The sequence below is a fragment of the Argiope bruennichi genome, chromosome 9 (genome assembly GCF_947563725.1).
Source record: "Argiope bruennichi chromosome 9, qqArgBrue1.1, whole genome shotgun sequence".
Lineage (NCBI taxonomy): Eukaryota > Metazoa > Arthropoda > Arachnida > Araneae > Araneidae > Argiope > Argiope bruennichi.
Window position 1 is genome coordinate 3,754,674 of NC_079159.1, and position 12,135 is coordinate 3,766,808.

Genomic DNA, 12,135 nt, shown 5'->3' on the forward strand with positions numbered 1-12,135 from the left:
ACCCGTGATATGGGAAAGCCAAAAAAAAAAAAAAAAAAAAAAAAAAAGGTTTGCTTCCGTTTTTCCTTTTAAAACAGAGCACGTTAGCAGCGTCGAACCACATTATTGTTGCCGCAAGAATATATATATTGATAAAAACTAATTTTTTCCCCCAGCAAACATAATGAGTTGGTAGAAGTTAAATTTTATTTGTGTGAAATATATTGTTAGAAAATATTCTCAATTTAAAAAAAAAACAAATTAAAAAATGATGCAGCAAAATAATAGATATTCTTGAAAAAGTACGTTTTAGATTATTTTAAGAGGATGTAAAAAACATTTTTGCGCTGTAATACTTTCGAAAATAATCGCCAAAAACGTCAAAATGTCGCTTCATTTTTAATGAAATAAAATTCTAATTCTAATCGGGAAATGTATTTAAAATTTTGCCGGTTTGTCATTTGGCATTCTATAGAATGATCAGGCAATGCGCGAAATATGAATCGTTTCATTCTTTACTTGCCAGTTTTCGACATTTTATGGAATTCCACGCTTCAAACTTTGCTGCTAATAGAATAAAATCTAGAAAAACGAATACTCACACGCGCACAGTCGTTTGTTTTGGAAAATTAACAATATAAAAAAAGTAGGATTAAAATTTTTTTGATAGTTTGTTTAAGATATTTTAAGGAAAAAAAAGTGCTAAGTCAATTATTAAGATTTTGTTATGAATTTTATTTATATCAATCATTTTCAAGATTTTATGCTGTAAATCTTCTATAACAAGTGTGAAATAATTTCTTATTTATTTCTATCTAATTTAACAATTATTCATTCAATAAATCAATGTTTCAGAGGTTCATTCAGACAATGAGATATTTAACTTTATTTTTATATTTATCGGGCCTTATTCTGCCTTTTGATTTTTCAACCTTGAATAAAACGGAAATTCTTAACGGTTTCGTCATTTTTCAGAAATCGAGACAACTCTTTTATCTGCATCACGTGATTCGTCTCGTTTCACCAGTCATGGGACGACGTGATTGAACGGGTGAGACTCTGAATTCGTTTCTTTTTTTGTATGAGTGATAGCAAGGTGGGTGTCCTTCCATTGTTCTACTTTTACAGTAAGAATTGTATTCTTTCTTTTTATCATGCGACAGAAAATGCTTAGTTTTTAACATAAAAAGAATAATTAATTGACATTTATAAAGTTTAAAGGATTTCACTGTAAACATTTATAAATCGTAATTTTTCAAAACATTATTTATTTTATTTTGATATGATAATGGTTGTAGGCTGGTGTATTCTTTCAAATTGCGACATGTGACATATTTGATCAAAAATTTATTCAAAAATTCTAAAGGACAGTTAGTTGGTTGGTTAGTATATATTTACGTCCCATTTTAAAGCGATATTAAAGTTATTTCTATGGAGCAGATTGTATGACAAAACTCTGCCAAATTTTTCACATAATTGTTTCTTGGGTTGTACGTACTAAATAAGAATACTATAAAAAGTATTTATGGGAAGAATAATTTTCATATTCAATAATTTAAAGAAATATTTAAAATTATTTTCATACTAAGAATGAACAAAAAATACATTTTCATGCTTTAAAATAATTTTTAATAAAAAAAAATCTAAAATTTGTTTATTTAATTTTATTTTATTTCAATCAAACATAATGTTTTTGGAGTGTAATTTTTTTTTCTTAATTAAAATATATATATATATATATATATATATATATATATATATATATATATATATATATATATATATATATATATATATATATATATATATATATATATATATATGCTTTAAAGTCTTTATAATTGCTGTCCAATTTTTTTTTCTAAAAATTACAAATTTCTTTATAAATTTCTGTGTATGATAGATTTTATTATTTTAGACTTTGGATCTGATATTCCTAAGCGTTACGACGAAGCACAGCTTTTCCAAGTTCCTTATTACTGCAATATAAGTAGGAATAAAATTTCAAAATAAACAGGTAAATTAAAGCTACGATTTTATCATGCTTCGATGTTGCCGGCCAGATTTTAAATGCCCTGCAACATTTTACAGGGACCTGATTATTTTCCTCCATAATTTTTCATAATAAAATTAATTTATTTTTTATTTTTAGTGAATTTATAGTATATTAAATCATTTAGAGAATAAAACAAATGTGAAGGATTTTCTGATTGGATTTTAAGAGTTAATTCGAAAATTTACTAAGCAATCTAATATTTTCGTTAATATTTCTCTGTAGTGATCGTAGCGTAGTTGTTAACTGAACTATATGCTATTCACCACTGTACTCTCCCTCCAGCGAGTCGGAAGTGAGACAAACGATAGGGCTGTTGAGTGGTGATGTATTTAGTTATTAGTAGCTGTTGTCTAATGGGCCTGTACCCTAATTGAGTAGCGAGTGTGTGTGGGTGAGTGGTTGCTGCGTGAAGTGAGTCTGACGACTTTGGTTTTGCTGCGTCAAGTGAGTCTGACGACTTTGGTTGCGGGTAGATGGCGCCACAACAGCTGTTACGAAGGTTCATCGTCCGAGGTCACCAATTTAGCAATTCTGACTCCAGATCAGAAGGTTGCGTGTTCAAATCACGTTCGTGTCAGCATTGTGGTAATGTTCATGTAGAGTGTTGTATAAAGTACTTCATCGCTATTATTTCACTAACAACTACCGGAACATCATTGCTTAGCTCACGTATACATAGAACGGGGATTCCCCGGGCGAAGTATTAACATAGATTGTATTAGTGAAAGTAGATAGGTAGCGCTTTAGAATAACATGAATGAAAGATGGCGCTACGATCACTACATATCTTGAATTTTCGTAACGTATTGCTTTTATACAAGATATATATTCCTGGAAAAAGATCTTTATGTTCATTTTTGGAAATATGCTGTGATAGTTGAGATGTTTTTTTTTGTTTTTTTGTTTTGTTTTTATCGGAGTGGGCATGCGGAAGGTATTCTGCTTCGTGAAGATAATCTGATGGAAACAAACATGGACCAGAAGGGGGAGGGAGGAGAGTGAGGAGTATGCGTCATCATTCTGTTTAGTAAACATAATCGAATCTTCTTTGATCGGATATGGTATGTACTGACTGGCTTTCTGAATAGTGAAGAGGCCGCGGTTACCTGTTGTTAAGGTCTTGGTTTCGCAACAGGAGGGCTTCAGATTCGAGTCCCGATTCCACCAATGAACCGTCGTGTAAGCTGATCTGGTTCACGTTAAATCCTTCTTAGCCGAATGTCCTCTTGCTGATGTGGAGAGGTGGGATGCTAGCTCAGGTGTCGTTCTCGTCATCTGATCGTGATTCAAAATATTGATGTCTGTTCTAAAATAACCCTACTGTTGATTTAAAACGGGACATTAATATAACTAAACTAAAACTAAACGGTATAGTGATGAGAATTCAGCAGTTCTGAATGGAATGCTTGCGGGTACATGGGTTTGAGGTATTAGTGTGAGACGGCGAGTAATTCTGGTTTCAATGATGGGAATCAAATTGTTCTTCCAAAACTTAATGGATGTGCCCAGTTTTTGTGGGGAGAAGAGCACCTATTTTACATCATTGTGCTCAGGGGTTGACATTTTTAAAGACAGACTAAATCCGAAGATGTGATTGGGATTAAGATGGATATGAAACGTGGAAATTCATCAGCGACTCAAAAATTAATTACTTGATAATAATTATATTTTTTTCCCTATGTTTTTCTTAATAGCATCCATTTGTCTCAATTTTCATTTTCATGTAATTGGATATTTTATTCCCTTAAATACATGCTGATTTTATTTCAATTTTTTTATAAATTACATATATTTTGCTTTCATTTTACAATTCTTCTTCTTATTGCAATGAATTCTGTATCCATAAAGAAGTATTCGTTTCTTTGCATCATTCTGTGTTTAAGAGAAGTTCCCTGTCGCTAAAATCCAAGTAATATTTTAGTGCTTTTTAAAAGTGCAGTCGCTCAAGTATAATGAAATCATGAAACGCGAAGCAGTTGCCACGGTGCATACAGACTGATATTGTGAAAGTGAATCAGCATCTGTCTTAGATAAACTGCAGTAGAATGAAAACGAATAAATTCGCTTTGAGACAAATTGAAAACAAAGAATGGTTAAAAAAGTATGCATTTTATTTCCCATTTGCAATTTTAAAAACAAACTTAGGGATGATTTTCATTCAAGACTTTGTAGCTTTAAATATTTACGGATATTGAAACTAATCAAAGTAAAAGTTTTAAAATTCTTGTATACATACAAATTTATTCATTTCGCGTATCTCGGAAATGGCTCTTACGATTTGGATCGAATTTTATATTTAGATAAGGTTTTACTTTTTGAGTTTATCTATACAGGTATCTTTTCTGAAAAAACGCGAGTTTATGCAAAGAAAACCATTTTTTTCATTAACTATTAGGATTCATGTATTCAACTTCTGCTTCAAAGTGTGAGCAGTGCAGTATAGAGGTCAGAATAATATGAATGACGCGTGCGTTGCGGGTCCTCGGTTCTTGCCGTGCTTTCTCCTTTATCTTTTTTATTTATGCATTTATATTTAAAATTTTTGCTTTTTAAGCTTATCAATATAAGTGTCTTTCCTGAAAGAATTCTATTTATCACACACACACACACACACACTCGCGCGCGCGCGCGCGCCTTTATCTATCTGTTCTCATGTTGACAATGTCATATAAAGCCATTTCGGACCGGATTTTACCATAATAAAACTGAGTGTAAGTTCAAAAATATAAGTAATAGCAGATAAACTGTATTATAGTAGATTCTTTAACATAACGTGTTCTTCTAATAATTTTTTATACTAAATGCATTCATGTTTTTTTATTTATTTAAATGGCCAATTTATATGTATGTAAGAATGAAAAATATTCATATGTAATCAGTATGCGATTCTTATCTAAATATTTTCTCTAAAGAACATGATTTTTCAAAAAAAAAAAAAAAAAAAAAAAAAAAAAAAAAACTGACGAGTGAAGCTTGGTTTTCTAGATATTGTATCTATAATATAAATTGTATAGAGGATGCTCAAGGTTGTCAATTACAAAATTACTTTAAAAAACGTTAATTTTAAATAAATATGAAGAAGTTGCAAATAAAAATGAGAAGCAAATTACCAGTTTCTTCGTATGTAAGTGAATAAAAAATGTGAATACAGACATTTACTGTCTGTTTTTAAGATATAATTATATTTATAGACTTTAGGCTTGAGTTAATAAATGTACAAAAGCATTTTCCGTTTGATTTTTATATTTTTCTGTTATTTTGATGATTATCTGTGGTTACCGCGCACGTGAACAATTTCCTAAATAATGTCATTTAAATAGGTCATGCCTCCTAGATAATTGAGGTCAAAAATTGAATGAATTCAGGATTTCATTTCTTGAATTCGAAATTTCCAAATTTACGAAATAAAGATTTATTACCTTCCACTAACTTTGGTTTGGTGCAAATATCTCATTCAGAGATGCAATTCAAAACATTTAAAAATTTCAAGGAGAGGTCAGTCGTATCCTATTATTTACATTATATTCCCATTAATAGTTCATTTATCTTCGTCAAGCAAATGTGCATGAAAAGTTCCTGTTTAAAAAAATTCTTGAAGCATTGCTATTAACAATTATTTCATCAGCACTTCGCTTATCCTATTAATTCACTCTCTTTTAATAGATATAATTATTTTTAAGTGTTTTTTAATTGCAGAAACCGCTCCAGGAAATTTAACGAACTCTTTTTTATTATTGCAAAGTTTTGTGACACATAACACTGTTATTAGTATTTAAAGTCAATTTCTATGTAAGCGTATCAGTTAGAAGGTTATAGAATTTGAAACACCTACATTTCTTATATATTTGGAGGATGGAAATGCGCTCTTAGAAGAGATTGTTTTGAAATTTTAATTGTTTAAAAAGTAATCAAAATTTTGGCATTTTTCCGCGAAAGCATCCGAATATATTACAGCACAAAAATGACTTTTTGCATCATCTGAAAATTAAATTTTTTTTCTTTTTATTGATACTAATTTTTTTCCAACACGCAAAGTTTCCATTTTCAATTAATTCTTAAAAAATGTTTTGAGGATATTTTCTATCAATTTATTTCACTCAAAATTAAAATAAAAATTAACTTGTACGAGCATATTACAAGTGCATAGGAAATATTAGCTTTTGTAACTTTCGCCAATCATATTGACAAAAATTAAAAGATTAATTCTTACTAAGTATATTACTAACTAATTACTAAACGCAGAAAAGTGCAAATTTCAAGACATGCTTGTAAGAAATGAAATAAGCATGAAGCACGATATTTTCTTGAAGGATAAGTGTAAGAAAAGAGTTTTCTGTGGACTTTTAAAATATCTATATTATTAACTTAATAATCCTGCAGTATTTAAAGAATACACAAACATACACACACACACACATACATACAGGGTTAACAAGAAATAAGTTACCCACTTCAGAGGGCTCTAAAATGCGTTTATTTTATCCAAATGATATAAAATTTGAACTACAGATTATGATTTTATAACCATGCTTTTATAACGCTTTACATTTATTCATTAAATAAAAAATAATACAAAATTTACCGGTAGGTGGCGTTTTAATACACATAAAACCATTTAATATGGTTTATAATTGTTAAATAAAGTAAAATTAAATTGCTCAATATATCCTCCTTTATTTTCAACAATATGCTCTAATAGAAGAACCATATTTTCTATAGATGGTCGGAGTGAGTCTGCCGGAATATTAAGAATATGGCGCCAAATGTTGTCCTTCAGATCTGGTAGAGATGATGGCCTTTGACTGTAGATATTGTCCTTCAAATAACCACACAACCAAAAGTCGCAAGGGGTACTGTCCGGCGAGTGAGGAGGTCATGCTATCGGGAAATGACGGCTGATAACTCGTACTTCTGTGAAATGCTGTATTAACCATCGCTTTACACGACGATCAATATGAGGTTGTGCACCATTCTGCATGAAAATGATGTCTTGAAGGCATCTAAGCTGTAGAAGAGTTGGCATTAGAAAATCCCTCAGCATATCATGGTAATGTTGTCCTGTGACGGAACAGCTTTGGATTCCATTCGAAGTTATCTCTTCAAAGAAATACTGTCTAGTGATAAAGGTATCTGTAAAACTACACCATACTGTCACTTTTTCAGGATGCAAGGGCTGTTCCTGAATAACGTGAGGTTTCCCTCTGCCCAAATTCGACAATTGTGGGTGTTAACTTCCCCATTGAGGCAAAAGTGGTCCTAATCACGCCACAGAATGTTCCATGGACAAATTGTGTCTTGTCTTCGAGGAAACTGAAATGCAAAAGTTTTACGGACCCCATCCTGCAACAAGTGCACAAACTTGATTTTGTATGGATAAGAATGCAAAATCTGTCGTACGATTTTTTGTACAGTTGAATACGGCATATCTAGAACACGGGAAAAAACTGGAAAACTCACACTATTGTGCGGAGACTATCTGCTGGCTTCAACGAGAGCGGTCGCAACATTTTCGAAGCTGGGAGAAGGGATTTTTTTACCTGGAAGAAAGCAAAGTTGCCCAGTTTTTACAAATTTCTACATCATCTTGCGTAGGGCATCTGGTGATATTCGTTCTCTTCGTATCTGCTTCATACGACGAAAATCCTTTAGAGCTGCAGAATTTTTGTTGGTTCTGGTAGAACAATTTTACCAGTTGCGCTTTTTCTTGCAATTTAGGCATGAAGAATAGAGAAGAAACTATTGTTCGTGCCTACGCTTTTCTTTTTATCCAAAGAAAAATGGTAATAGACATGATCTGTAACGCAAAGAACTTTTCACATTTTCAATATATGCAAATAAATGCCATTTGTGTTACAGCGCCATCTATTGGTAAATTTGTATACTAAATGTTTTTAATAAATAAGTGTAAAGCGCATCATTTGAATTTATCTTATTTAAACCAATAGAACGCAATTTAGAGCTCTCTGAAGTGATTAACTTATTTCTTGCTAACCCTGTAGGGGCGGACGTGCCATGTCCGCGCTTTCTGGTAAATAATTATACTTTCCCGGAATGGATAGTTAAATTAATTTAAAAATGTAAATAGTCTTTTCACTGTCTTAGAAAAATATGGTCTAAATGAAGTAAATAATACTATTTTATGTAATTAGAGTCAATAAATGTTCTGAATAATAAAGAATCTTATATCTTTATACTGATCCTCGGTTCTAAGAGTGAAATTTTTAAAAATATTCTTGTGACTAAAACTGAGTCAGGTATAGAAATTGAGATTATGAACCACTGCATTGACAGTCTCAAAGAAGGTATATAAATCAGCGTTCGGAGTTTCCCGAAGGCTAATTAGATTAAAATTTTGAAATTGTTAATTGTCTTTAGATACTGATATTCAAAGTTCATAACACAGTCAGATTCGACTGCATTATATTGGAGCCTGAAGAATATTTCATTAAATATGATTCCTTAAGATGAAAGGACTGTATAAAATTTAGGAAATATTATTTATGTCATTTAAATAATTTTAAAGGGAAACTAAAATATAAATTTTATGATAAAACAGGAAATTTTTTGTCGATTAAATCTTCGAGATATTGCATAAAATTTAAAATGTATTCTTTTAAAGCACGTAAGATTTCAGTGCTGAACGATTTTTTTTCTGTACTCATATTTTTAAAATACAACTTTGGTTCAACATTTTTGTTTTGTTTTAATTGAAGTTTAACCACATCCCTTTCAATTGGAAGTTCAAACTTTATAGGAGCTGACAGGAAGAGAGAGAAATATAATAAGAATAGTGAACAAATAGAACGACGGAAATATTTTGCCAATGAAGCTATTAAGAGACCACGTTACATAGAATATTGGATTGAAAATTTTAGCGAGCAATAATGCCGGCTAAACAACTTCGTATGCTTATACTTATCATAACAACATTTGATGTCTTTAATTCTCAAGTATTTTTTATGGCCGGTTCTACCTTTATTTAATGACGATGACTAATAATTTTAATTGCTTCAACTGAATTTCTTAAGTTCTAGATAATTATCTCTTTTCCGATTTGACTAGCCCAGTTAAGGCGATTTTTTTTGTAAATCTGAGCTACTTAAGGATAACTCAAAAAATATCATAATCTTATTTTAATACTATTTTTTAAAAATTTTTTTATTGTAAACTGTAACCAGATTAAATGTTTTCGGAGAATATAGTATATTTTGCCATTTACTTCAAAAAAGAAAGCGTAAGAGCTATACAGTTTCCGTTAAATTACTATATCTAATTATAATCACTTATAATATAATCACCTAATGTTTTCTCACAAAAATGATTCTACAACCCACATTTCCATTATTGCAAAGTAACCTGTCTATTTTGCAGCACAATTGCGTGATAAAACTGGGCTTAGAATTTTGGTTCTATCTATTATACAGCCCAATATTGGGAACTTTCTCCTATTTTTAAACATATTTTCAGATTCATTAATCCCTAAATGGCAAGTGTTGTCTTTAAGCAACATACTCAATTTTTTCTTCTAAACGATTTCACGAACTCTAATGCTAATTTAAAAAGTAAAATACATATTGAAAATGCTATTAAATCTATTTACAAAATAAAGATGCACTATGATTGTAGACAATAAAATAAATTTTAAAAAATGACGTTCTTCAATGTGACAGCGTGAACTGTTTTTTAAACAATTCAGAATATACTATTTTATTTTGAAATGATGAATTCAGAGTTCCTGCTTGAAAAGTAAGGTATTTAAATCTACTTATCAAAGATCGCAGATTTTTTCTGAACTAAGCCTTGTGTTACTGATTTGGAACAAGACATTTCTGAGCTGCAAATCTGTATATACATATATGATTTTAACGCATTATCCCAAATTATATTCAAGGAATAAAATGAGCTTAATAATGTTAACTGGGTGATGCTCGGCAACAGATTCGTGATAAAATAAATACATTGTAGCTTCTTATGTGTTACTTTCTTTCTATATTACAGGAAATGGAAACCAAGATACGAAACGCTACCTTGTCAGATCTTCCTATTCTCTTGAATTTCGCAAGGACAGTTGGGCGTTTTATTTGCGCCGATGAGATACGAACATGGTTGCTGGTTGATCCAGAGGCGCTTTTTGTGGCAGAAACGCACCCGGATGGAAAGCTCATAGGCTCTTGCTGCGGAACGCGACTTACTCCAGAACTGGGTTTCATGGGGCTCTACGTGGTTCTGGAGGAATACAGAGGAAAAGGCATCGGATTTCAACTCTGGAAGGCAGCTAAGGAGCATCTTGGCAACAGGAACATAGGCGTTCATGGGGATCCGGTCAACTTCAAGAAGTATACAGAGAAGGAAGGCTTTTGTCACGTGGAAGATTATGCTATTGTCTACTATGAGTGCTACAACGATTCTATATCAACAAATGTAGTTTCAATACCGGATATCAAAATTGCAACTTATTTTGAAGGTTATTGCATTGGCTGCAGCAACAGCATTGGTTCAGTAGATGATTCCACAACACACAAAGGATCAAGAGAAGAAGAAAATGACTCAAAGAAAACTTGTGCAAAGCTGAATGCAATGAAGATAGTTCAAAGTCTTGAGAAGTCTTCACTTGCAGAAGAACAATATAATTCAGATGAAATATCTGGCATCGAATATATTGATGAGCCTCATCCATCTAGTGCTATTATCGAAGGTGCATCCACCAATTCGGCACATGAAGAACTGTCCAATGTTAAAAATAAAATAAAGCCAAATATTGAAATGAGAAAAAGTCTTAAAGAAATTCCATTTAATTTAATGAATCTCAATGTGGTAGAAAACACAAAAGCTGAAGAGATTTTATCTCAAGTCGTTGCTTTTGACAAATCGGTGAACAATCGTGATAGATCATTCGTGGTGCGGCAGACTTTCTCTTGGGCATCTTGCCGGAGCAAAGTGGCTCTTCTGGAAGGCAAGGTGGTTGGATATGCCTGCCTCAGACATGTCGTCACAGAACATTGGATAATATCTCCATTTTATGCTGATACCGAGGACGTTGCTGAAATATTGTTGTTCGAATTGCTCCAAGGATTCAATTTCTCGCAGGCACCTAAGGGAATAACTGTCCGATTTCCCGATAAGAATATCGCCTGTAAGAGATTAGTCGAAAAATTTGGTTTCAAAGAGAAAGCCATTCGAATCTTAACAGGATTCACGAAACGGTGTGTTAATATTGACACTTCGAAAGTTTATTCATTCCATTCAACTGTTTTCTGTTGTGAATAAAAAAAATCTTTTCTTGATTGAAAGCAATGTCATGAATTAAAATGAAGTTGAGTCTAATGTTTAAAGAGGCAATAAATAAAAAAAAAATTCTGAAAAGAAATTCCTTTATAAATTCAGCGTACCGTTTGATAATACTAGATTTATGGAGTGCATCGATCCGCTTCATTCTATATTTAGTCGCTCCATTTATATAAAAATACTTAATAAAAAATACGTGCCATTTTTTTCATTGGACATTGACAATGTGTAATAAATGCTTAATTAAACTTACTAATTGACTATGTGTAATGAATGCTAAATTAAACTTACTAATGCTAAATTAAATGTTGAACTTTTGTACATATTGTTACAAATCTGTAATTTTGCTACCTGACACGAATAGTGTCATCCTGGGAAAAACTTTTAAAATCTTTCTAAGATCTGTCCTGTGCGCCAATGGCCTGAGAGCTTGGCGGCCATTTGGCGACTTGGCTATGAATTTGACGAGTTTGGCGACTAAATGGATCACACTGGAAAGTGCGAGAAGTTTCATGATCCATCCAGTAAGAACCGAGATACACGCAAATACGCAGTGAAGTTGTGCGTATCGTCAGAAGTTGTGTGTGAGAGTAGTCGGAGTCGCCGACACGTAAAGAAACTGGAGGATTAGACAGCAAGCAAGCTGCTGAACTATAGCGATTATATGCGTTACGTTATTAGCGATTGATTAGCGGTATTTGTAGAAGAAAAACTTTTGTAACAATATCTTAAAAACATAAAGTTATTGATTTAAGCTTTTCTTTAAAAAAGATATAAGGTATTCTACATATTTTGCATACATATTTAACATGAAA

The 12,135-nt window shown here is 31.8% G+C and overlaps 1 protein-coding gene across 4 annotated transcripts; it reads left to right on the plus strand.

Annotated features, from left to right (window-relative positions):
• The first annotated feature begins 996 nt into the window (after positions 1-996).
• On the plus strand, positions 997-11,319 carry LOC129985156 (uncharacterized). 4 transcript variants are annotated; one of them, XR_008785538.1, is made up of 3 exons: positions 1,015-1,106; positions 1,898-1,996; positions 6,755-8,577. XR_008785538.1 is itself a non-coding variant. In XM_056095080.1 (3 exons), the coding sequence occupies exon 3, from the start codon at positions 10,037-10,039 to the stop codon at positions 11,300-11,302; it is 1,266 nt and encodes a 421-aa protein (XP_055951055.1). In that variant the 5' UTR covers positions 1,015-1,106; positions 1,898-1,996; positions 10,034-10,036; the 3' UTR covers positions 11,303-11,319. The 4 variants fall into 4 exon arrangements, 3 of the variants coding, with proteins under 3 accessions (XP_055951053.1, XP_055951055.1, XP_055951054.1); XM_056095080.1 differs by lacking the exon at positions 6,755-8,577 and adding an exon at positions 10,034-11,319; XM_056095078.1 differs by lacking the exons at positions 1,898-1,996; positions 6,755-8,577 and adding an exon at positions 10,034-11,319 and having other exon boundaries at positions 997-1,075.
• Positions 11,320-12,135: the final 816 nt, after the last annotated feature.